The sequence below is a fragment of the Ambystoma mexicanum genome, chromosome 13, assembly GCF_040938575.1.
Source record: "Ambystoma mexicanum isolate Mex_15411 chromosome 13, UKY_AmexF1_1, whole genome shotgun sequence".
NCBI classification, from domain to species: domain Eukaryota; kingdom Metazoa; phylum Chordata; class Amphibia; order Caudata; family Ambystomatidae; genus Ambystoma; species Ambystoma mexicanum.
This window is the reverse complement of record NC_090938.1, coordinates 645,289,662-645,316,233: the sequence shown is the minus strand read 5'-3', so window position 1 is coordinate 645,316,233 and position 26,572 is coordinate 645,289,662. Positions and strand designations below refer to the sequence as shown.

At 47.5% G+C, this 26,572-nt stretch overlaps 1 protein-coding gene across 1 annotated transcript; it reads right to left on the bottom strand.

Moving 5' to 3' along the window:
- Nucleotides 1-228: 228 nt before the first annotated feature.
- HOXB1 (homeobox B1) lies at nucleotides 229-2,333 on the bottom strand. Its single transcript, XM_069632945.1, has 2 exons — nucleotides 1,781-2,333; nucleotides 229-557 (listed from the first exon to the last, which is right to left on the bottom strand). The coding sequence occupies exons 1-2, from the start codon at nucleotides 2,331-2,333 to the stop codon at nucleotides 229-231; spliced, it is 882 nt and encodes a 293-aa protein (XP_069489046.1).
- Between the last annotated feature and the right edge of the window lie 24,239 nt (nucleotides 2,334-26,572).

Below are 26,572 nucleotides of genomic sequence, written 5' to 3'. Positions count from 1 at the left end.
CAGGAATAAAAGGTGTGTGCCTTTTTTGGCAGCGGCATATGAAGTAGTGGCCAACAATTTGGGATTTTCCGAAAATGGGTCAACAATGGCGCTCAGCACTTTACAGGAAGGAAGAAAACTCGCGAAGTGACCATTTACTTGCTGCTAGATTTGAAGGTTCCGAGCCGCTTTGAAGGAGTGTCGTTCTGGAAAGGGTTCCGTCCACAGCTTCCCTGAGGCGGGTACCATTCACGATGAAAACGAGTCGGGAGAAGCGTCGGGGGATGGGGAGCTGGATTGGTCCGAGGCCTCGCTGGCCTCTCTGGCTCTGCCCTGTGGTCCATTGGAGGGGGCCAGGCCCTCCTTCTCCCGCTTCTTCTGCTTCATCCGCCGGTTCTGAAACCAGATCTTGACCTGGGTCTCGTTGAGCTCCAGGGTGGCGGCGATCTCCACCCTGCGGGCCCGGGTCAGGTACTTGTTGAAGTGGAACTCCTTCTCCAGCTCGGTCAGCTGCTTGGTGGTGAAGTTGGTCCGGATGCTGTTCTGCTGGCTCCCCAAGCCGTACTCGGACAGCTTAGCTGTCAATAAAGAAAACAGAGACGATATCAGTGCGAGAGATGTGGAAAGGGCATACAAGCCAAAGAAACAACATAGGCACCTTGAGAAAAAAGCGCAGCATGGCGATGGAGAGAGGTGGCCATCACTGGGACGATGACCACCTCTCCCCATCGCCTGTACACAGGTCCCACCCCACAGCCAGCCCCCCCCCCCAGGAAGGCTGCATGCAGTGGTGGGGGTACCCCAACACCACTTTATATAACGAATACTTGATTCTGCCTGCTCCAATGGACTTGGCATGGCCCCTTTGCATAAGGGGAAGGTATAAAGGGAATTCGTGTCAGGCTGACCAGAAAGAAAAGGAGCATCCATCCTCGGCTGTAACATGACATGGATCAGCCACACTAGCCTTCCAAGAAGGGACATGGGGTTCCGGAGGGCCTGGATATTGGCGAAGACCTGGTCTTTCCATATCGCGTATTTCAAGGAGTTTTCTTTCTTTAAGCAGCATTGAATGTCAGGCACGCCTTCCTCTCTCATATTTGGGGTGGGCGAGTTCTTTATCTAACAAGCGCTTTAAGCAACATGCAATGTCAGATGAGTCCTCATCTTTCATATCTGGAGTGGGTGATTTCTTCGTGTAACATCAGACTTGAGCCTCGCTGGACACCTAGTAGCCCCTGAACGGAGGACGGAGTATACAATAATTACAGACCTCAGTTGACCTCCCAGCCACAACCTTCCTCTCTTGAAACACATTGCCACGAGTTAAAGCAACCCCTGTGTCGTCTCTGTACATATATACCACGGCAAATGGATCCCATTGCGCTGGTGACTCCTGCACCGTTGTAAACAAGCTGCAATTCACACTGGGCCTCACGAATCCTGTCCCCTGCATGTCCTGCCCACCCAGGCACAGTGCTCTGCGTTATAGCGCTTTTTGAGACATAGCTGTACACATATGCCCACAGTAAAGGGTTTGGTGCTTTGGTGACTGCTGCACGGAAACCTGTGTACATCAACTGTACAGACTGCACAAGGCATCAGCGCAAAGCGCAGCCCCACCCCCTCGCCTAGAGCACAGTGCTCTGGTAAGAGCGCTTTTTACAAAAAGATATAGCTGTACCAAGATGCCCACACTAGAGGACCGGCCTATGCCTCACCAGCCCCCGGCACCGAACTCCTGGAACACAGTATTCTACATCATAGCGCTTTCTGGCACAACGTAAAGAGTCTCTCTTACCGGTTTTTGGAGGGTTTCTTTTCACCTTCATCCAGTCGAACGTGTGAGTGGTGGAGGACTGGTCGAGGCGGCAGGCGGTGTCCCGCTCCTCGTTAGGCGGCGAGAGTGGCATGTGGCTGTATGTGCCCTGGAGATAGGCCGGCTGCTCCTGCAGGAAATGGTGCTGCGGCTGGTAGGGCCCGGGCGGGCAGTAGGCATCGGACAGGCCGGCGTTAGCAGGGTATCCAGGAGGTTGAAAGTACAGTCCCTCTGCCTCCTGGCTCAGGTAGAACTGGTGTCCGTAGCCGGCACTGCAGGGCTGGGGAGAGTACCCGGGCGCAGAGCTGGGGTAGGCAGGGTAAGCCGAGGTTTGCTGGTGGAGCTGGCTGGGTGCTGCAGCGCTGCCCCCCACCATGAAGCGCCCGTCTCCATTGTAAATGTCAGTCGTACCTGAGCAGGCCGAGTATGTCGGGGTGCTCTGCTCCAGCGCTTGGTACCCCTTGGGTGAGTAGGCGCTCGGCCCACGGTTACAAATTGCATACTCTAAGAAGGAGTTCATTCTGGGCTTGTCCATCTGCCACTGGCCGAGGAGTGACAACCTGTTTGAGGAGATTCCTCCTGTCCCAAACCTTTAGATGGTGTGTCAAAGCTGGGAAACTTCCCCTTCCATGGATTGCCAGCCTTCAGTCCCCAGGAAATCAGGCATGTGTTTCTCGCGGGCAGCCAATGGCAGGGGACCTCCTGAAGCTTGTCAGGTCTGCTGGCCCATCCATCACCCCCTTTGACATTTGCATGACAAAGAAACTTCAATCAAACTCTCCCATCAATCTGATAACAACACATATGCGTCAAAATCAGCCTTCAAAGGCTTTAAAAGGGGGAAAGGTCCAAATTATTCACGACTTGTTTTAAAGTGTTAAAAGGCAGCAAGTTAGAAAAATCTACCCAAAGCATCAGAACATGTTTTAATGCCAAAAGAGCGTTCTCTGAAGCATCTGCCGGCCGGAAGGTGCTGTTCTGGTCGGACGTTGTCCTAGCGATATCTGCAAGTTTCTTCCTGGCCCGTAAATTGAAGATGCGGAATTATTCTAACTTTTTCTTTATTCGAAGGCAAGGGCTGGCGAGAAAGAGGGCCTGCTGTAAAAGGCCTTTGTTGCCGAGGCCAGTCTGGCGAAGCAGTGTAATTTAATCAATATACTAATGAAACAAGGTTAGAAATAGCCAAATGCTCTTTTTTGGAATTAATAGAATCCCTTTGTGACACGAAGACGAGGCCTGCTTTTAAATTGGATAGATACATTTAGTCTGTACACAAGAGATCTACCACTAGTTGTTTTTGTTAAAAAAAACGGCGCATCTATGAAAAAACGACTGCAATAGTCAGGCAAGAACTAGAAAAAAAGACTCGAATACATTTCGTTTCGATGAAACGAGGGCCTTTGCGGCTTCAGTGGTAGATTTGGCTGTGTGTGAAATGCAAGCACAGTAATGCGGTGCTCCAGAGCAGAGCCTTGTCTGGCCGGGGAGGCCGAGCACTGGCCGCTAGTGGGGGCGACACAAGGGAAGGCAACATTTATTGACTTGTTGCAAGATAGCAGACACGAGCATGCAACAATATGACGCCCACAGTCATTTGTAACTTGTCACTTTATGGAGTAACCCAGTAGTGCTGGCAAGAGGTCGCTTTTCAGTACAGCAGTCGACTTCCCAGCACGGGCAGCGGGCGGGCGGATGGCATTATGTGTTCAAGAGGAGGTGCCGCGATAGTGGACACAGAGACTGATCGAATGCGTGGGCTATTTGCCTGTCTGCCTGTCTACCCACCTCGCCTTCTTTATAAATTACCTTTCAGTGCAGGCTTTGTATACTTCTGTCTGTGTATCTTGTCCTATCTATCTAGCTAGCTAGCTACTGTACTACACGAATCCAGACCCACGTCCGGGTTGTATATTAAAATGCATGTGCATAAAACCAGAGTGCTCTAGAGTGCGGGTACCTCGTTTGTTTTTATTCCCCGAGACAAGGTGGAGGCATCCACTTCCCTTTCATCAGTTTTTTGTGTTTGCCGGCCCCTGACCCAGAATATTCCCTAAGAACGGCCTACAGAGAATGGAGCATTACATTTTAGGGAGCACTGTTAGGTTAAAGGCTTGTGGTGGACATGGGAAGCAGAATGCAAAGACGTCTCTTTTTAGCAGCAGGTACTGCCCGAAAAAGTGAGTAGAATTGCGCATAAAAGGCGGTCTCTTTCAGACTAAATACTCGGGCGTTTGGCAGGAATAAAAGATGTGCACCTATTATAGCAATGGCATCTGAAATAGTAGGCAGCAATTAGGGATTTTCTGAAAATGGGGCAGCAGTGGCGCCCAGCACTTTATATACAGGAAGAAAACTCGCGAAGTGACCATTTACTTGCTGCTAGATTTGAAGGTTCCAAGCCGCTTTGAAGGAGTGTCGTTCTGGAAAGGGTTCCGTCCACAGCTTCCCTGAGGCGGGTACCATTCACGATGAGAACGAGTCGGGAGAAGCGTAGGGGGATGGGGAGCTGGATTGGTCCGAGGCCTCGCTGGCCTCTCTGGCTCTGCCCTGTGGTCCATTGGAGGGGGCCAGGCCCTCCTTCTCCCGCTTCTTCTGCTTCATCCGCCGGTTCTGAAACCAGATCTTGACCTGGGTCTCGTTGAGCTCCAGGGTGGCGGCGATCTCCACCCTGCGGGCCCGGGTCAGGTACTTGTTGAAGTGGAACTCCTTCTCCAGCTCGGTCAGCTGCTTGGTGGTGAAGTTGGTCCGGATGCTGTTCTGCTGGCTCCCCAAGCCGTACTCGGACAGCTTAGCTGTCAATAAAGAAAACAGAGACGATATCAGTGCGAGAGATGTGGAAAGGGCATACAAGCCAAAGAAACAACATAGGCACCTTGAGAAAAAAGCGCAGCATGGCGATGGAGAGAGGTGGCCATCACTGGGACGATGACCACCTCTCCCCATCGCCTGTACACAGGTCCCACCCCACAGCCAGCCCCCCCCCCCAGGAAGGCTGCATGCAGTGGTGGGGGTACCCCAACACCACTTTATATAACGAATACTTGATTCTGCCTGCTCCAATGCGCTTGGCATGGCCCCTTTGCATAAGGGGAAGGTATAAAGGGAATTCGTGTCAGGCTGACCAGAAAGAAAAGGAGCATCCATCCTCGGCTGTAACATGACATGGATCAGCCACACTAGCCTTCCAAGAAGGGACATGGGGTTCCGGAGGGCCTGGATATTGGCGAAGACCTGGTCTTTCCATATCGCGTATTTCAAGGAGTTTTCTTTCTTTAAGCAGCATTGAATGTCAGGCACGCCTTCCTCTCATATTTGGGGTGGGCGAGTTCTTTATCTAACACGCGCTTTAAGCAACATGCAATGTCGGACGAGTCCTCATCTTTCATATCTGGAGTGGGTGCTTTCTTCGTGTAACATCAGACTTGAGCCTCCCTGGACACCTAGTAACCCCTGAACGGAGGACGGAGTATACAATAATTACAGACCTCAGTTGACCTCCCAGCCACAACCTTCCTCTCTTGAAACACATTGCCACGAGTTAAAGCAACTCCTGTGTCGTCTCTGTACATATATACCACGGCAAATGGATCCCATTGCGCTGGTGACTCCTGCACCGTTGTAAACAAGCTGCAATTCACACTGGGCCTCACGAATCCTGTCCCCTGCATGTCCTGCCCACCCAGGCACAGTGCTCTGCGTTATAGCGCTTTTTGTGATATAGCTGGACACATATGCCCATAATAAAGGGATCACATTGTTTTGGTGATTTGGTGACTGCTGCACGGAGACCTTTGTACATAAACCGTACAGACTGCACTAGGCATCAGCGCAAAGCGCAGCCCCCGCCTCCATCGTTTTGAGCACAGTGCTCTTTTTTACTAATATGCCCTTTTGGCGACTGCTGCATGAAAAACCAGAGGACACTAGAGGACCGGCCTATGCCTCACCAGCCCCCAACACCTAACTCCTGGAACACTATTCTGCTTTATAGCTCTTTCTGGCATAATGTAAACAGTGTCTCTTACCGGTTTTCGGAGGGTTTATTTTCACCTTCATCCAGTCGAACCCTCCAAGAAGGGGCATGGGGTTCAGCAGGGCCTGGCTATTGGGGAAGGCCTGGCTTTTCCATATCTCGCATCTCAAAGATATTTCTTCATGTGACCAAGCGCTTTAAGCAGGATTGAATGCCAGGCAGACACACAAGTCTAATATCTATGGGGTGGGGATGATTTCTTTATGTAACCTAGCGCTTTAAGCAAAATGTAGTCTCAGGCTTGCTCCATCCCTCATATGTGAAGAAGATTTGATTTCTATATGTAACAAAGCGCTTTAAGCAGCATGGAATGTGAGACGTACCCCCATCTCTCATATCTGGAGTGGCTGATTTCTTGATGTAACCAAGCGATTTAACAAACATGGAATGTCATAGCGTCCTCATCTCTCATATTTGAAGGGATTTGATTTCTTCATGAACCAAGCTCTCCAAGCAACATGGAATGTCACATGCGCCCCCATCTTTGATATGTGTTGTGTAACGGTTTCATAACAGGGCACGCTCCAGCCAGGGACTCCTTCCACTGACAATGAGTCTGGCGCACAATAAACACGCCTTTTATCTTTAATCAACCACAGGTTCTTTATTTGAGTAGGCCCCCAACCCGCCTCGCACCCACCTTAACAAACCCCCCAGGCTCCCTTGTTGAAATGGACCAGGAACTAGGCCGGCGTGTAACAATATTTATTAATTATATGGTCAAATGAAAAATCAAGCAAAATCAAACAATTGGGCAGCAGCCACTGATGTTGTGGCAATACAAATGCCAAAATCCCCGCAACACAGTCAACATTCCCCATTCAAACTCCTAACAGAATATACAGAAACCTTCAATAGCAAGCAAAAGAGAAATCGTTTTTTAAAGCAACAGATGCCATTCAGATTAAGCACTCCCCCTGCAACACTCACCCCCCAAACTTCTGCTACCTAAATTCTTTCTGGATGGAATGCAGTGGCAATGAGTCAGAATGAAGAGGCAAAGATCAGATTGAGGATTCAGCCCACCACCCCAAGATGGGAGGCCAGAAAAGAAAATGAAAACCTTATTTCCGAGCAAAATTGCATAATCGGATTTCACTTGTTACTTGCACAGCAGTTTGCAACCACGGTGGGATAGCTAGGACAGAAATTCGTGTTGCTACACTTGAGAGATAAGAAAGCTTACAGACTACTAAGCAGGGCACCAAGGCAACGTGAACACAAGGTAAGAAAATCAATTTTTGAAAAGAAAAACAAACACAAAAGAAATCACATGCAGCAGAATTGAAATTCGTTCTACACGGGACTTGTGATGACAGGCAGCCAGGGTTGGACTGGCCCCTCAGCCTTTCGGCCCGTGGGAATTGGGGGCCAGTTTCTGCCATGCCTGGCCGGGATGGAGAAAAAAAAATGTGAAAAACAAAATATATTTTTTTCCTTTTTTTTTCAAAAAGCCTTTCATCCTTCTTACGTCGATAAATGAGTACCAACACAGGTTGGGTAATATTGTATGCATATTTGTTCTATAAAAAAGAGCTTAAGCTTAAGTGCTATACAATAACATATTATTTGGCCTTGGACGTCTGCTTGGATTCACAGTAATTTGACAATATGGATCTATACACAGATATTAATGACACATATGGTGATCCATTCTTGTATGAAATGTATATCACATTAGTGAAATTATAACCATATTTTTCGTAGTGTACTTAGGAACAATGCTATTTGATGCCACTTCCTGTCTTGTCAAGTGGTGAAAGGTCGTGTTTCATCGCTTCCCGGGATGTCACTTTGGAGTGGGGTCATCAGAGGTCAAGTGTCGTGAGGCGAGGGGTGGGCCACTTTTTTGAGGTGATGGGTGGACAACTTTTTGTTGGGTGACCCGGCCTATTTCTTGTCCCAGTCCGACCCTGCAGGCAACCACAGAAAGGGCTTGGCTGGGTCACGGATTTAAAGACACGTCACACACCAGACCGGGACTCTTTCCACTGGCCAGGTATGTGGCGCACAATAAAAACTCGTTCAAGTTTATTAATGTCAGATTCAGCTTTGAGAAGGCAGCCAACCCTTCTCACACCCCCCTTAACGTACACCCTGTGTCGCAATGGACCATGAACCAGGTCAGTGTGTAATAATGAAATATTTATTTATTTTTGAATTCAAATGAAAATAAAACAGATTCAAGATAGGGCAGCAACCACCAGTGTAGTGATAATTACACAGCAAAATGATAGGATACCCTTAATTTAACTTTCTAACATCAGACACATCAATTTAAAAATGAATGAAAGCAAGATTACTCTTTGGTTATAATTTTTAAATGGCACAACTGTTATGCATTTTCCCTGCAACACTCACTCAAACCCCTGTTAAACAGGTTTTGTGTCGCCAAAAATCAGATTGGAAATCCGACCTACCACCCCTGAATGGGAGGCCAAAATCGGATTGAAAACCCTTGAAAAATGAGTAAAATGGCACTCGCAATTCACTGGTTATTTTACATATGCGGATGAATGGATAAGACATGAATTTGTGAGGCTGTACTAAAGAAGCGATAAAGCTTACAAGTCAAGGTACTAAACAGCAGCATGCAAGTGGGAAAATAGACTTTGGGAAGGAAACAGCGCAGCAAAAATCACACGTGGCTTTCTTAGTTTTCATGGGTTTAAAACAAGCAAAGAGCTTAGAAAATTACTAGTCAAAATCAGAAATCGGTTTTACTGATGAGGTACAAAGGCACATAACAGGTATGAGACTGAAGTGAAAGGGTAATTCTTTATGGGTGACGATATGGGATTCTTTATAGGAAAGGAAAATCATATTTTAAAAGGGAATACTTTCACGGACAAACTCGGTTTTGTCATCAAAAGGATTTGTTCTACTGCAACTATATTTTAGTGGCTAAATCATTAAAGAAAGGCACGGTACGCAATGAGGTTAATTTGCAAGATTAACCTATTCACGCCGCGTGCATCGCTTTGGGAAATTAATTAATTTATTCAAAATAGTACTAAGGACTTACACAAAGGACTGAAATGCTTTGGATAGAATTACGCTAAAGCATGGAGACTGACACAGATTCTTCTAAGGACAGGATATACAGAGGATTCTGACAATTTAAGAGTTACTAGGGTATTTATAGGATTTTTATAGGGTTGGACAGAATGCAGGGGAACAGAGCAGTGAATGCAGCTTTGTGGTTATGTGGAAGGGTGATACTTACAAAATGCACTTGAGTTGGGTAGTTTGGACAGCTAACCGGTTCTCTGGACAGCGGGACAAGGATCTGGTCACTGGGCAGTGGCTGGGCTCTCCTTTAAGGGAACAGCTGGGTCACTGGGGTCTGGTCACAGTGGAGAGCGGGGTGCATCAGCTGGGCAAAGACAGGTCTGGTCATTGCATTCTGTCATGATGCCTGCCTCCAAGGAGCCAAACCAGGCCCGGCACAGAATTTCTTTGATATTGACATGGAGAAAGAAACGCCACTTAATTTTTTTCATTTACTGCAATTTGAGAAATTTGAGCGCGATGATCCACAGCAAAAGGAAACAAAAGCCGTGTTGAGTGAAAAGCAGAACTCTCTGTCCCTCATGTGATTTATCAGTCGACAGTGCCTTTTTTGTGAGGTATTGCCTAACTTTTTGGCAACCAGATGAAAGAAAGCATGCAGGGGTATGTTTCAATGGAGCGCACAACTTGGTGTTTTAAAAGAAAGAAAGATCAAATGCAGGGCCGTCTTGAATGCTGTGCGCTGCTTTAATATTCAGAGGACAGAACAGCAAATGTGGTGCAGTTCTGAATGTAGGTCATTTTCTTATGATTCAACTTGAAGTAAAGCAAATGCAGAGCCATTCTTTGGGTTGCGGTGTTCAATGCTTCCCACACATGTGCCAGGAAAAGAAAAGCACAGCCATTTTTGTGGCATTATTTCAATGCAGTTTTTGGTAGAAAGGGATTTCTGTTTAGGTACTTAAATGTACCCCACAGTTGTGGGGGTGATTTCTTCACGTATACCCCCGCCTGGGCTCGATATTGACTGTGCTACAAGAATGCAGAAGCTATATGCGAGCTCTTCCCCCTTCTGAAGTGGCTTTAATCTCACCTATCTCACATCGCTACTGTGTTATCTCTCCATCACCTTGCACTCATTGTTGATACCTGCCCACCCGTAAAGTCATGGAAAGGTATAGCTCGTGTAAATAAAGCATTATTTGATTGGATTGATTCCTAGTGCGCAAGCACCAGAGGGCCGTCGGTCAGGACAGTTAATAGGGGAATCCAGATGTGGACCCCTTGCTTACTATTCTTATAGAGGCACAGCTCCATCCTACTGATGAGGTCCAGCCAGACCAAAACACGAGTTGTTCAGAGGAGAATTAGCTAGCAATTTGGTGCTGGACTGCCCCAGGGCAGGACAAGGACTGATATGATTTGGATATTTCTCCTCTGTGAAAGATAGTGAGCTAAAGACTCTGGGTAAGTCTCTCGTAACCAGGACTAATGTCTGGCAGAGAGACTCCCAGGACCCCCCTTGTTAATTTACAAACCGGCACCCTCAGAGACAGACACCATGCATTCAAGGGAAGTCCCAGCAGCCCCAGATGGGGGCCCTTTGGACTCAGTCCTGGCGCCGTTGGCGTCAGGCTCATAGGGGACATCAGTCCTGGCGCCATCGGCGCCAGGCTCATACAGAAGTAGGTTGGGAGTAGTGCTTGGTGTAAACTTACCTGTGCAGACCATGCTGCAACTTCCAAGACTGGAAGGAACTATTTTTCTAGGGACTACTTGATCTCTAGGGTGTGACCGGTGGAGGAATACATATTTCTGGGGGAAGAATACATACCTGGAACTACTTGAAAGGCTATTTAAGCCACACCCAAGCAGCAGACCACGCTTCGCGTTGTTCTGCACTTAGCAGCTGGACGCTCACCGTGCCTGCTCCTGCCTTGGTCCTCCATCACGCCTGCCAGCATCCTGGAAACACCTAAAGAAGAAAAGGGAAGAGAACAGGTGAAAACAAGAACCTTACCTGATACATCTGCACTCCGGATTCTGCACGCCGACGATCCTGCAAAGAAGGCAAACATTTTAAACGTGCATCGCGTCGCACGCAGCACGCTGCATTTCACTCACCTGCACGTTTTCGAGTCCTGCGACGTCCATCCGGAGCTTCCACCGCCATCCAGCACCTATTGGAAGGAAGGAGAAAGAGAGGTGAGAAGGGAAACACGAATCTAAGCAGAACTTACCTGTGGTTCAATTCCCTCTCCGCCTTTGGGTTTGTGCCATACCTTCGGCATCTCAGCACCGCGGCCCCTAAGGGGAAAAGAAACAGACATTGCATTAGTGAGAGCATGTGAGAACATTAGCAATACGCTCACTCAAGACTTACCCATTTGCAAGAGAGACACAGCAGCTCTTTTCGGGTCGGCGCCTTACCTCCGGCATTGCCGTACCCCGGCCCCTATGGGGAAAAAGACATTGGACATTAAAGGAGATACTTAAAACTGCAAAGGAATCTCTCATCGGAATTCTTACCAGAATTTGGCTTAATCCAAATCACCTGCAGCCCGGAATCTTCTCCAGCACCTGCGAAAGAAAAGAACAGATGAGTGAATATAAACCCAAAACCGCCATAAACATTTGCGGTACGACGGGAATGGACAAACTAGTTTAAACTCATCAATCCAGTGAAGTAACTGGAATCACAACGCGCCCGTGCATCAGAAGCAGGATGGAGAGCTCATCATTTTGGTCCCTAAGGTGAGTCTTTGCTGGGAATCCCAAAAGGGTTTCAGGGTTTCATGGAGGGAGAGAAGGGAAGTGGGAGGTCGGAACATCACCCGCAGACTATTAACCCTATTAAGCCAGGTTGGGGAATCCAGTCCAGTCCATCTTCTGGGTCTTACGCATCTCTGCAGAAGAGGTCACAGCAGTCCCAGCCACGCCTGCGCCTCCGTGGGAGCCAGGTGAGCGTTACAGAACGCAAAGCCAACCCATAATTTCCCACCCAGGCGCCATGGAGACTTCCGAGACAGACCAACTGGCCCAATTATTGGGGGAATTACAGGCAGAAGTGCATGCCGCCCGCCAGGAAATTAACGCCCTTAGAAGGGAACTAATCTTATCCAAAGAACAAACTGATGATTTGGCTAAACAGCTTTTGCAGAGTCAGGCAGGACAAACGCCTTTACCCGGCTCCGGGATGAATTCCACTCCGATGGTTTCAACCAACCCGGTGCAAATTAACCTGCCAGGAAATATGCCTCTGGCCCCCCCTGAGCGTTTTACTGGGGATCCCAAGAAATACACCGTTTTCATGAATCAATGTCGTTTACATTTCATATGCAGACCTGGGGCCTTCCCTAATGACCAAACCAAGATGGCTTTTGTGCTATCTTATCTCAGCGGCACTGCTGCCGATTGGTCGATTCCGTTGGTAAATCAAGACGACCCAATCCTTCAGGACTTTCAAGGCTTCCAGGCAAGCATGGAAAGATTATTCGCTCGACACGCTCAGGGTGAGGCCTTGGATAACGAACTTCCGTCCTTGCGGCAAGGAAACCAAGATCTCCTATCTTATATAGCCACATTTAACAGATTGGTCGTAGAGACTGGGTGGCCTGAGAATAAAAGAATTACATTATTCCACCGAGGTCTGCGTGGAGAACTAAAAGACGTTCTTGCTCAAATAGTGTACCCGCCTTAACTCTGCGCAGAATACATTGACTTAGTGGTCCAACTTGATCATAGACTCCAGAATAGAAAAGCGGATCGGTCCAGATTTGAAACCCGAGTTCTGATCAAAACCCACACAAGCCCCAAGGGTACCGACGCGTCAGAGCCAATGCAAATTGGGGGAGTTAAAGGACCACTAACTCAGAAAGAACGAGAAAGAAGAAGACAAAAACAATTATGTCTTTACTGTGGAGCTTCTGGACACTTCCTGCGGGATTGCCCGGTAAAACCACCTAAGAAGGTGGTTGGAGCCACAGACAGTAATCTTCCAGAACCTGATTCGGGAAACGACCAAGCCCGACAAGCGTAGAGGTCCGCTTGCCGAGCGTGAAGACAGACTCTTTGACCTCGCATTTCATCATGCCTATGGTCCTCATAGATCCAAAACAGCCTCAACGGTTGCACGGAATAAAAGCCTACCTCGACAGTGGGGCTATTGGAAATTATGTTGACCTTGAATTGGCTTCCAGGATTGGTCTCCCTCTCCGTCCAAAAACCACCAAGGATGTCATTACCACGGTTGATGGAACCGAAATTTCCTCCGGGCCGGTAACACACTCTACCACGGAAATGACACTGGTTGGCCAAGATGACCATCGGGAAACCATAGTGTTTGACGTAATCAAGGCTCCACAATTTCAGGTAATCTTAGGGATCCCTTGGTTAGAAACACCTAATCCTTGAATTGACTGGCGAGCAAAGAGCATAACCTTCCCTGATTGTGCACAAAAGTGTTATCCAGGAAATCCACAGATGGGTCTAGCCTCAGTAACCTCCACAACAGTACCATTACCTTTTGAGTATCAAGACTTTCAAGACGTCTTCCAAAAGGAACAGGCCAACACCTTACCTCCTCACCGGCCATATGATTGTCAGATCGACCTGGTACCCAATGCTCAACCGCCTTGTAGTAGAATCTATGCCCTTACTGAACCGGAGAACCTTCATTTGCGACAGTATTTGGATCAGTACCTTGCCAATGGTTTTATTCGCCCGTCAAAGTCACCTGCTTCTTCAGCTCTATTCTTCGTACCGAAAAAAGAAGGCGACCTTAGAACTTGCATTGACTACCGCGCCTTAAATCAGATAACGGTCAAGAATCGTTATCCTCTGCCCTTGATCCCTGAGCTCCTTGACCAGGTAAAAGATGCTTGTATCTATACTAAGTTAGATTTAAGGGGAGCTTACCACCTGGTGCGCGTCAGAGAAGGCGACGAATGGAAAACTGCATTCCGCACCAAATATGGACTCTTTGAGTACCAGGTAATGCCTTTCGGGTTGTGCAACGCACCTGCTGCCTTTCAATATTTTATGAATGACGTTTTTCGAGAACTCATTGATGTTTGTGTCATTGTATATATTGACGACATCCTGGTGTACTCCTCCTCGGAATCCGATCACCAAAAACATGTTAGAACTGTCTTGGAGAAACTGCGCCAGCACAAACTGTTTGCAAAACTTGAAAAATGCCTTTTTCATGTTACGGAAGTTGAGTTTCTCGGATTCGTCCTAACACCTAAAGGAGTCCGAATGGACTCACGGAAAGTGGATGCGATCCTCAAATGGCCGTCTCCTAGTTCTGTGAAAGGAGTTCAAAGTATGCTAGGTTTTGCCAATTTTTACAGAAGGTTTATCCCGGAATTTTCTTGAGTGGTTCAACCCATCACGGTGCTCCTACGAAAAAACAGACGCTTCGAGTGGTATAAGGAGGCAGAACAAGCCTTTCAGGAACTAAAAACCAAATTCACCTCCGCACCTGTGTTAAAACATCCTTGTCCGGACCTCCCTTACGTTGTGAAAACCGACGCTTCTAGTTTAGCGATGGGGGCTGTCCTTTCTCAAAGGGATCCAGTTTCAAATCAACTACATCCCGTAGCCTTTTGGTCCAGGAAATTCTCGGCTCCTGAAGTGAACTACGGAATCACAGACAAGGAACTGTTGGCTATTAAGTCACCTTTCGTCACTACCTGCTCGGCGCAAGACACACCGTTACAGTGATTACAGATCACAGGAACTTTCAATACTTGAAAACGGCCAAAGCTCAATCTTCTCGTCAACTCCGTTGGGTTCTGTTCTTTGCAGAATTTGACTTGATAATCACATATCGCCCGGGTTGCAAGAATGGCAAGGCAGACGCTCTATCTCGAATTGGAATGGGTGACATTGCCTCAAGTTTAGAGCCAGTTCCGATTATTCCCGAACAGAGGATTTTGGGTGTAATCTCTTCTCAAACTATTGAGGATGTTCAAGGTAGAGTTAAATTGCTTTTCGACGCTACAGCTTTACAAGAATGGAGCCAGAAAGGCTCAATCTATTCCATTAATAATGATTTACCCTATTTCCAAGGACGGTTATTTCTGCCTCACAAGGAATTTGCAAGAACTCGTTATAGCACATTATCATGATACACTAATGGAAGGACACCCGGGCATCGCTAAAACAGAGGAAAAGATCAAACGGCATTTCTGGTGGCCATCCTGGCGAAAGGATATTAAATCCTTTGTGATGACCTGCGGAGTGTGCGCCCAAAATAAAAGTCAGAAGCAAAAACCAGCCGGTCCTTTACGGCCCCTGGACATCCCTCCGGCACCGTGGCACACCTTATCGATGGACTTTATAACTGACCTGCCTCCTAGTCAGGGGTATAATACTATCTTGGTGATTGTAGACCTCTTCTCCAAGATGGCTCATTTTATCCCATTGAAGGGGTTGCCTTCAGCCCCCACCTTAGCAAAGGAATTTCTTGAAAATATTGTTCGTTTACATGGCTTCCCATCCATATTGTTTTCTGATCGGGGAAGTCAGTTTATTTCTCATTTCTGGAAAAGGTGTTGCCAAATGGCCCAAGTTGATGTGCGATTATCCACCAGCCACCATCCTCAAACCGATGGTCAAACCGAAAGAACAAACCAGACCCTGGAACAGTATCTGCGGTGTATGTTACCTCAATCTGAGGGTAATTGGAAGGACATTCTATGGATTGCCGAGTACGCGTACAACAATTCTGTGCATTCTGGAACGGGTCAGACTCCTTTCTATACCCTATTCGGCCATCATCCCAGGACTTCGGACCTTGAATCCCCTCAAAGCCTTGAAATGCCCGCCGTGGATCATTTACATGCCACAATAACCCAAGCCTTCAAGGAAGCAAAGACTCATTTACAACAAGCCAAAGAAAGGTACAAGGAAAATGCTGATTTACATCGAAGTAAAGTACCTCCTTACAAAGTAGGAGACCAAGTGTGGCTTGCACTAGACATTTACCGCTTAAAGGTCCACAAACATTTAACCCAAGATATATAGGGCCTTATCCAATCAAAGCTATCATTAACCCGGTAGCCTTCAAACTCGATCTGCCACCTAATATGGGAATCCATCCCATTTTTCACGTATCACTGTTGAAACCAGTACCACCCGGAACCAGGTTATGCAAACCACCAGAACCAATTCCAATAGATGGGGAATTGGAATTCGAAGTTAAGGACATATTGGATTCTAAGATGTCCAAGTCAAAACTCTTTTATCTGATTGATTGGAAAGGATATGGACCTCAGGAAAGATCTTGGGAACCAAGTGAGAATGTACATGCACCTCGACTAATACGGAATTTTCACCGGAAGTTCCCAAATAAATCGAGGCCTCCAGGTTGGACACCCTTGGGAGGGGCCTTGGGGGGAGGTACTGTCATGATGCCTGCCTCCAAGGAGCCAAACCAGGCCCGGCACCCTCAGAGAGTGACACCATGCATTCAAGGGAAGTCCCAGCAGCCCCAGATGGGGGCCCTTTGGACTCAGTCCTGGCGCCGTTGGCGTCAGGCTCACAGGGGACATCAGTCCTGGCGCCATCGGCGCCAGGCCCATACAGAAGTAGGTTGGAAGTAGTGCTTGGTGTAAACGTACCTGTGCAGACCATGCTGCAACTTCCAAGACTGGAAGGAACTATTTTTCTAGGGACTACTTGATCTCTAGGGTGTGACCGGTGGAGGAATACATATTTCTGGGGGAAGAATACATACCTGGAACTACTTGAAAGGCTATTTAAGCCACACCCAAGCAGCAGACCACGCTTCGCGTTGTTCTGCACTTAGCAGCTGGACGCTCACCGTGCCTGCTCCTGCCTTGGTCCTCCATCACGCCTGCCAGCATCCTGGAAACACCTAAAGAAAAAAAGAGAAGAGAACAGGTGAAAACAAGAACCTTACCTGATACATCTGCACTCCGGAATCTGCACGCCGACGATCCTGCAAAGAAGGCTAACATTTTAAACCCGCATCGCATCGTGCGCAGCACGCTGCATTTCACTCACCTGCACGTGGCGTTTTCGAGTCCTGCGACGTCCATCCGGAGCTTGCACCGCCATCCAGCACCTATTGGAAGGAAGGAGAAAGAGAGGTGAGATGGGAAACACGAATCTAAGCATAACTTACTTGTGGTTCAATTCCCTCTCCGCCTTCGGGTTTGTGCCATACCTTCGGCATCTCAGCACCCCGGCCCCTAAGGGGAAAAGAAACAGACATTGTATTAGTGAGAGCATGTGAGAACATTAGCAATACGCTCACTCAAGACTTACCCATTTGCAAGAGAGACACAGCAGCTCTTTTCGGGTAGGCGCCTTACCTCCGGCATTGCCGTACCCCGGCCCCTATGGGGAAAAAGACATTGGACATTAAAGGAGATACTTAAAACTGCAAAGGAATCTCTCATCAGAATTCTTACCAGAATTTGGCTTCATCAAAATCGCCTGCAACCCGGAATCTTCTCCAGCACCTGCGAAAGAAAAGAACAGATGAGTGAATATGAACCCAAAACTGCCATAAACATTTGCGGTACGACGGGAATGGACAAACTAGTTTAAACTCATCAATCCAGTGAAGTAACTGGAATCACAACGCGCCCCTGCATCAGAAGCAGGATGGAGAGCTCGTCATTTTGGTCCCTAAGGTGAGTCTTCGCAGGGAATCCCAAAAGGGTTTCACGGAGGGAGAGAAGGGAAGTGGGAGGTCGGAACATCACCTGCAGACTATTAACCCTTCCTTTTCACACACAGTGGGATATTCCTCCGAGCCAGAAAAGCCAGGTTGGGGAATCCAGTCCAGTCCATCTTCCGGGTCTTACGCATCTCTGCAGAAGAGGTCACAGCAGTCCCAGCCACGCCCGCGCCTCCGTGGGAGCCAGGTGAGCGTTACACATTCTCCCAAAGGCATCCGCAGCCCTTCCTCCTTTCTCCCTGAATTACTGGGATTTTTGTAGGGTTTAGTTCTGGATAGTGGTTCTGCCTGGATGGGAGGTTCTGCCTGGATATGGGTCAGCTACCTCTGGTCTAGCTATGGAGTCTGGAGTCTTGCAGGGTGAATGTGGAATGTTGAATGTCTGGAAATCTGGATTTTGGATGTCCTGAAGTTTGAATGTCCAGACTCTCTCTATGCTTCCTCATTCTATAAGCAGGGTGACATCAGAGGATTTTTACTATGTGGGTGGAAATAACCTGGACCTACTTCTAAGATGGAATAGGTCAGGCTTTGGATGTCGCCACCTACCTCTGAGCTGACTGGACAGAAGAAATTGACCTCCCCTTAAGGGTATGCATTTTATGACCCCTTTTGTTCCACAAGCCAAATGTTTCACAAAAGGAGTTATGGACTACAACTCCATATTTTCAATAGTCACCCTTATACAAATCAGATAGGCAAATCCCATATTTCACAAGGAATATGCCTGTTCAAACGCCAAGTCTGTGCGATATTGCTCGCCCTTCTAGCACTCTTTCGCAATTTCTATGGAAAACATTTCACCTAAAATTCTACAAATGGCTACATATAAGCCTAACAGGGTCGGGCATATTTCCATCAAATTTTACATCTGTGTCATGTACGCTTTCCCGAGAAATGCCCCTTTAATGCCATGCGCGTCCCCCACATGCTTGGAAGACCCAAATAGTCTCATCTTGCTGATACAAAAATTACATTTAAACCCATCATAATTTCACATTACTGCTTATTCAGATTACTGAAATAAATGTCTTAATATAAAAAGAGTTTTAAATCAAATGAGCTGGCTTGGTTCCAAATGTGGGCGGTATTTCCAACCGCCCAGCCAAATGTCTTTCCCTGGTCAGCTTGCCCAGGTGTTGTCATAACTCCTCCTTTGAAGTCCTTCAGTTTAAATGCAGAGGATCTCACACTTCTGAGGCAACATATGGGCAGGAATCCCCCTTTGTTCTTGGGAGTATCTCTGCCATGCAGTCTGAGGCAGCCTGTAATTATCACACTTGGCAGTCCTTAAAACAGGGCCCTTGCCCTGGCAGGATCAAACCATGTGGAAGTGCGACATTTGACCTTTAAGACAAACTGGTCTAACAGGAATGCCTCAGCTTCAGCCAGGCTGTTGAAGTTCTTTTCGTGAGGAAAAATAAAATATACAGAGTAAAATATACCTATATTTTTGCAGCTTTTCTTCCCAAAATATACAGTTGTGTTTCTATGCATTTTACAGCATTATTTCTTATTTAACTTTCACAATGTAATTGAACTGTTTTTCAAAGCAGTGTAACACAAGTTCATTTTATTTTTCCTGGCCATTTAACAAATGCGGTTTCTTTGGCATACATTCTTTCCGAAAGGCTTTGACAGATCAGATCAGTTTAAGAGCACAGAAAGATGCCGGAAATAGTTTTCTTTGTAATTGACGCATAGCCAGGGAGAAAGAGCTTTCTTTTGAAGTGCTCTGCGTGGGTTCATTTGTTGCAAAAATGAACGCTGGCCGTGCGAAATGAAATTAATTTCTCTGCTCTTCACAGATTTTACTTGAGAAACAATGCTGTTCTGGGCAGGAAAACCTTATTTGATGATGTTAAACTGAAATATATCTACAGGGCTGTGTTGAATTAGAACAAAACTGTATGAGGTTTGCAAGGAAAGTATTACCAGTGTGATGTCATGTTAAATGCAGATCATTTCTCGGCGCAGCCTTAGGTTTTTAAATGACAGAAGCAGTGCAGAGCCATTCTGCATTTAATTTATTCTCTTTGGATTGACATGAAGAAAACACAGTGCATCCATTCTCGGGGGGCTATGTTCCACCTCGCCCCATATGTGCTCAGCATACCCAGCGCAGCCATTATTTCTGTAACTGCTAAAATGCAGCTTTGTGATGCCGTGATTTCTGTTGGCTTGGTAAATGTACCCCCACAGAATCCCCCCTGCTTTCCCGGGTCTTCTTGTTGAGGGAGAGTAGGGCAAAGTGGGGTTCATCTGGTGGAGTTCTTCTTTCATCAGCGAGCGGCACGCCAAGATCTCCTTCCCTCTTTTGGTTGGAGAGTGTGGAGTGGCACCCCCTTTCCTGCCTTCCCTTTCCAGGTCCCTGGGGAGGTCCTCATCATTTTAGGAGGGACTGGAATTAGTACTCTAATAGGAGATAGATAAAAACAGGTTTTTAGAATCTTTCACTGGCAGTCTTCCCGAAAGGTTGACATCAGTCGAACAAGGCATACATTTACAATTATCAGGGGTCTTTGAACAATATCAGAAAATAAATGCTCAACAAGGCAAAGCCATGATTGAACTTTTACACCATGGTTTCATTATATATTTCTGCAATAACAATGAAGAAAAGTACTCCCTGTTAGATAGATATACCTATGGACCTACCTATTCCCTTCTGCTTTTTCTTCTTCTTTCTTCTGATTCTCCAGATGTCTCCTCTATTTGATTTTCCTTTGGCGCTTCAATCAGCTGCAAAGTGTGTCTCGGGTGACAACTTTTTAACTGATTACTGTGGACCCATTTCTCTTCTGACAGCTCTCCTTTGGGGATGCGGATTCTGTATGTGACAGGTGAAATTTTGTCTACAATTTCAAAGGGACCGCATCAGGAGGGGAGACATTTCTGCTCCTTAGTCTGGTTCCTCTGAAAATTGTACAAGTAGACCCTGTCTCCTACTTGGTATTCCTTTTTGGTTGTTTCTAAGTCATAGTGAGTTTTCATCCCCTCTGCCAAATTCTCCAGATTCTGCTGAGCATGCGCAAAAGCATGCTGAAGGTGTTTTCTTAGATTCTCAACATATTCATGTTATGTTATGTTACTAAGCATTTATATAGCGCCTTATGGATCATTGGTATATCTCAAGGCGCTGGTAGGTTGAACGCCCTCGGGAACCGTAGTTGAAGTCAGTAGAGAGAGAGCGAGAGAGACATAAGGTGCGTGGGAGCACCGGATATGTGTGCAGTAGGTGTGGTACTCGTATGATAGCTGCTTCTTAACAGTTGGTCTGGTGGTTAGGAGATCAGGAGTATGTGTTCATTCTGGCGGGGTGATAACCAGACTGATTTCTGGCTGCGTTAGGCCTGAGGAGATGTATAGGCTAGCGGGTGTGCTGAGCCAGCTGTGATTAATTAGGATGATGAGGAGTATGTGGCAGGTGTTAGTATAAGAACAGATCTACTGAATGTGTCATAGTATCACTGTGTTCTAGTTGAGTGGTGGTGTATAGGAGAGAGTAAGCATGGTGATGTGATATGGTGGTTTTCGGTGCTTGAGATCGAGCGCACATCTGAGCCATTTATTCTTTCCATTTTATTCACTCTGTCCGTTCAATCGGCTCCGTCTGTTCATATATTTCGCCTGGTTCTTCATTTGGTTTACTAGTCTTTCCATTCATTCTATCGTTCATCTACGTAAACTGTTCCGCCATCTCCAACCGATTCTGCCCACTCCATCCGTTCTGCCCATTCCAACCGTTCTATCCACTCCATCCGTTCCGCCATCTCGATTCGTTCCATCCACTCCATCCGTTCCGTCCTCTCCATCTGTTCCTTCCACTCCATCTGTTCCTTCCACTCCATCTGTTCCATCGACTCCATTCCTTTCATCTACTCCATAAGTTCCATCTACTCTATCCATCCCTTGTGCTCCATCCGTCCCTTGCGCTCCATCCGTCACATGCACTCCATCGGTTCTATGCACTCATCAGTTCCATGCACTCATCAGTTTAATGCATTCATCAGTTCCATGCACTTTATCCGTTCCATGCATTCCATCCGTTCCATGTATTCCCACCATTTTATGCATACCATCCGTTCTATCCGTAACATCGACTCCATCCGTTCCATCTGTTCCATTCACTCCATCAACTCCATCCGTTCCATCCACTTCATCCATTCCATCCACTCCATCTGTTCCATCTACTCCATGCACTCTATCCACTCCATGCACTCTATCCATTCCATGCACTCTATCCGTTCCATGCACTTTATCCGTTCCAGGCACTCCATCTGTTCCATGCACTCCATTTGTTCCATGCACTCCATCTGTTCCATGCTCTCCATCTGTTCCATACACCCCATCTGATCCATCCACTTCATCTGTTCCATCCGCTGTAACCGTTCAGTCCATTCCATTCATTCCCTCTACTCTGTCCGTTTGATTCTCTCTATCTGTTCAATTCTCTGTATCTTTTCCATCCACTCTATCCGTTCCATCCACTCAATCCGTTGCATACACTTGATCCGTTCCATCCACTCGATCCATTCTGTCCACTACATGCATTCCATGCACTACAACCATTCCATGCAATCCAACCATTCTTGGACAACGTCCATTCCATGCACTCCATCTATTCCATGCACTCCATCCGTTGCATGTACTCCCTCAGTTCTATGCACTCCATCCTTTCTATCAGTTCCATGCATTTCATCTGATCCATGCACTTCGTCCGTTCGATCACTCCAACCGCTCGGTCGGCTCCATCTGTTCCACCCACTTCATCCGTTCCACACACTCCATCCGTCCCACGCACTCCATCCGTCCCACTCACTCCATCTGTCCCACGCACTCCATCCGTCCTATGCACTCCATCTGTTTTGTGTACTCCATCCGTTCTACTTGGTCCATGCATTCCCATTCAGTCTGCTTCGTACGTTCCACCGACTTCATCCGGCCCACATGCTTCATCCGGCCCATGTACTTCATCCGGCCCAGGTACTTCATCCGTCCCACGCACTTCATCCGTCACACGTACTTCACCCGTTGCATGCACTTCACCAGTCAGACGCACTTCATCTGCCTTACGCACTCCTCCGTCCCACGCACTCCCTCTGTCCCACGCACTCCCTCCATCCCATACACTCCTTCCGTCCCATGCACCATATCCGTCCTGTGCACTGCATCCGACCTACGTATTTCATCCGTCCTACGCATTTCATCAGTCCTACGCACTCCATCGGTCACACGCACCCTATTCGTCCCGTGCACTCCAGTTGTCCCACGCTCCATATTCATCCCGTACACTCCATCCGTTTCATCCACTCCATTTGTTCCATCCATTCCATGCACTCTGTCATTCCATGCACTCTATCCGTTCCATGCACTCTATCCATTCCATGCACTCTATCTGCTTCATGTACTCCATCCTTTCCATCCACTCCAGCCTTTCCATCCATTTTATCTGTTCCAGCACTCCATCGGATCCATGTACTTAATCCGTTCCATCCACTCCGACCGTTCCATCGACACCCTCCCTTCCACCACTCTCTGTTTTTTCCATCCACTCTATCTGTTCCATCCACTCTATCTGTTCCATCTACTTTATCCGTTCCATCCACTCTATCCGTTTCATCCACTCTATCCATTCCATCCACTCTATCCATTCCATCCACTCCACGTGTTCTATCTGCTCTATGCATTCCATTTGATCGATCCACTCCGTTTTATCTAGCCATTCCATCCGATCCGTCCGCTCCATTTGATCCATCCACATCTTCCGGTCCATCCACATCATCCGATCCATCCGCTTCATCCGTTCCATCCACTTCATTCGCTCCGTCCACTTCATTCGCTCCGTCCACTTCATCAGTTCCGTTCACTTCTTCCGTTCCGTCCACTTTATCCGTTCCGTCCACTTTATCCGTTCTCTCCACTTTATCCGTTCCATCTGCTTCATCTCTTCCAACCACTTGTGCATCTGATTCGTCCGCTACATCTGTTTCATCCGCAGCATCCGTTTCATCCGTTTCATCCACCACATCAATTTCACCCACTGCATCTACTTCATTCCTCTCATCTACTTTATTTATTCCATCCACTTCATTACATTCATCCGTTTCATTCCTTTCATCCACTTCATTCCTTTCATCCATTTCATTCCTTTCATCCACTTCACTCGTTCTATTCAGTTTATCCGAGTTAATTTACATTAGCAGTTTTAGTTTTCAATTTTTTCGCTCGGGTCTCGATGCTGGATTGTTATTTTTGATATAGCAACCTTGGGCTAAAGTCTTTGTTGCTGTTATCCTGTTTGAGTTAAGAGTCGATTTTAGGGGAAGAGCCACGTTTTCAGTAATTTGCGGAAAGACATGAGGTCCTCAGTGAGTCGGAAAGTGGGGTGAAAGTGCGTTCCACCGGGTGGGGGACAGGGCTGAGAATGATGATCCACCTAACCTGACTGAGTTGGTTTTTGGTATAACTAGGAGGCCGGCAGAGCTTGATCTTAGAGTGCGGGGAGGATGGTAGGGTTTTAGTTTTTCTTGAAGATATTGGGGCCCAGTTTTGTGCATTGCTCGGTGAGAGTTGCATAAGGTTTTGAAGGTCACCCTTCGGGCAACCGGAAGCCAGTGCAGAGTTTTGAGGTCTGGGGAGATGTGATCTCTTGGGCCATGTGCTAGTAGCAGTATGGCTGCAGTGTTTTGTGCTCTTTGTAGTTTAGTCAGGTGGTACGCATGGACTACGAGGTAGAGGGGGTTAGCATAGCCAAGTCTTGACATAACAATTGATTGGACTGCAGAGAGTCTGTTGGGAAAGGAGAGGTGAGGATAAATGCTCCTAGGAGTTTTGAGGTGGTAGTGGCAGGACTTAGAGACGTTGTTGACTTGGAGCGAGAGGGTTAGGTCTGAGTCTAGGGTGCATCCAAGGTTTTTTACTGAGTTTGAGGGTGTCGGGGGAAATGCCCATGGCAGATGGCCGGGGTAGCGGGTGCGGAAGAAGTTTGGTGTTGCCACATACCAGGATTTCGGTTTTGGAGGGGTTTAGCAAGAGGTGGTTTGTGGTCATCCAATGATCTATGTCGAGGAGGCAGGCAGAGAGGTCGGATTGGCAGTTGGGTTTTGAATTAAGGAGTTTTAGGATTAGTTGTGTGTCATCGGCGTAGTTGTAGCACAGGATATCATGCGAGCGGATTATTCGTGGGAGGGTGGACATATAGAGATTGAAGAGGAGGGCTGATAGGCATGCTCCTTGTGGAACTCCGGTGTTGACTGGTCGGGCGTGGGAAGCATAGGCGGAGAGTAGGGTTATTTGGTTCCTATTGTTAAGGAATGATGCTATCCATTTGAGAGCATTTCCACGGATTCCTAGGGAGTGGAGGCGGTCGAGGAGGATTGAGCGGTTGATTGTGTTAAAGGCGGCGGATAGGTCAAGAAGGATTAATGCAGCGCATCCCGCAGAATCTGCAGTTTTTTTAAGGTCATCCCAGATTGAGGTTAGGGTGGTTTTGGTTCCGTGTCGGGCTCTGAAACCTGACTGAGCAGGGTTTAGGAGATTGTTGGCTTCGACAAAGGCATTTAGTTGGGAGTAGGCAGTGCGGTCAATGAGTTTAGCAAGGAACCTGGTGTTTGAGATGGGGCGGTAATTTTTGGGCTCCAGAGGGTCGAGGGAAGTTTTTTTTAGAAGAGGCTTGACATGAGCAGTTTTGAACGCATTGGGAAAAATTCCTGAGGAAAGGGAGTCGTTTATGATGGTTCTTGCACGTTCTCCTGCGCAGGTAGATGCAAACATTTCTTTGAGGTTTGTGGCTGGGCAGGGGTCCAGCGGGGAGCCGGATGGTTTGCGGGCAGAGAGAAGTTTGAGAAATTGGTCAGTTGATATTGGAGTGAAGGAGTCGAAAGTCGGTTGGGTAGCGGTTGCAGGCGGTGGGATGGCAGGTAGGGTAGGTGGATTGCGTGGTGGGCGTAAGAGGGCTAGTTTGTTGGTTAGAGAGTTTGTTCTTTTGAGAGCAGTGGTGTAGAAGTGGAGAGAGAGTGAGTCGCAGAGTGATTGTGAGGGGGTCGGATGGGTGGTGGTACATGATGGTTTGGTGAATTCGGAGATGATTTTGTGGAGTTCTTTGCTGGGGTTTTTACAGTTTAGGATTTGGGAGTTGTAATGGGCTTTTTTAGCTTTCCGGAATTCGGCTTTGTAGTGGCGATGGTGCCGGGCCAAGGTGGATCTGCTTTGGGCGGTTTTGTCTTTCCGCCATTTGCATTCTAGGGATTTATATAGTTGTTTAGTGGTCTTCAGTTCTGGTGTGAACCACCTAGAAAAAGGGCCCTGGCGAGCTGATGGTTTGCATGAGGGGGTGAGTGGGATTAATGAGGTGTTGAGCCATGAGTCAAAGAAGGCGTCGGAGGTTAGGTGGTCGTTGAGTGGGCGGGAAGGGGGAGGAGACTGAAGGAGTTCATCGGCTAGGTTGGGAAGGATTTTTAGTTTCTTCCAGCATTTCCATAGATTTGGAGGTTCTGGTTCGGGTACGGGGAGCGGGTTGGGTGAGCGAATGATGAAAGAGACAATGAAGTCATCGGACCAGATGATAGGGGCGGGGGGTTTAGATGTATCAGGTCATGGGAGCTGAAGACAGCATCAAGGGTGTGTCCTTTATAGTGAGTTGGCCCGTTTATGTGGGTCTGGAGGTTAATCGCGTCTAGGCAGTCGACCAGAGAGCGGGTCATAGGGTTGGTGGGAATGTCAAGCCATATATTGAAATCTCCTAGAAGGGTGAGGGTGGGGTGGTTTAGTTGGAGTGTGGCAATCAAGTTGCATAGGTTTTTTGAGAATTGTCTGTCGTAGCCAGGGGGTCTGTAGATGATTAGGAAGCTGTGGGAGAACGAAGGGGGGAGGGATAGTTTTACGAGGAGTGATTCACAGGAAGGAATGGTTGGCTGGTTGTCGATGATTGAGGCGGATAAGTGTGACTTAAAGGCGATTGCTAGTCCTCTTCCTCTAGAGGGTCGGTTCAGTGGGATAAGGGCATAGTCAG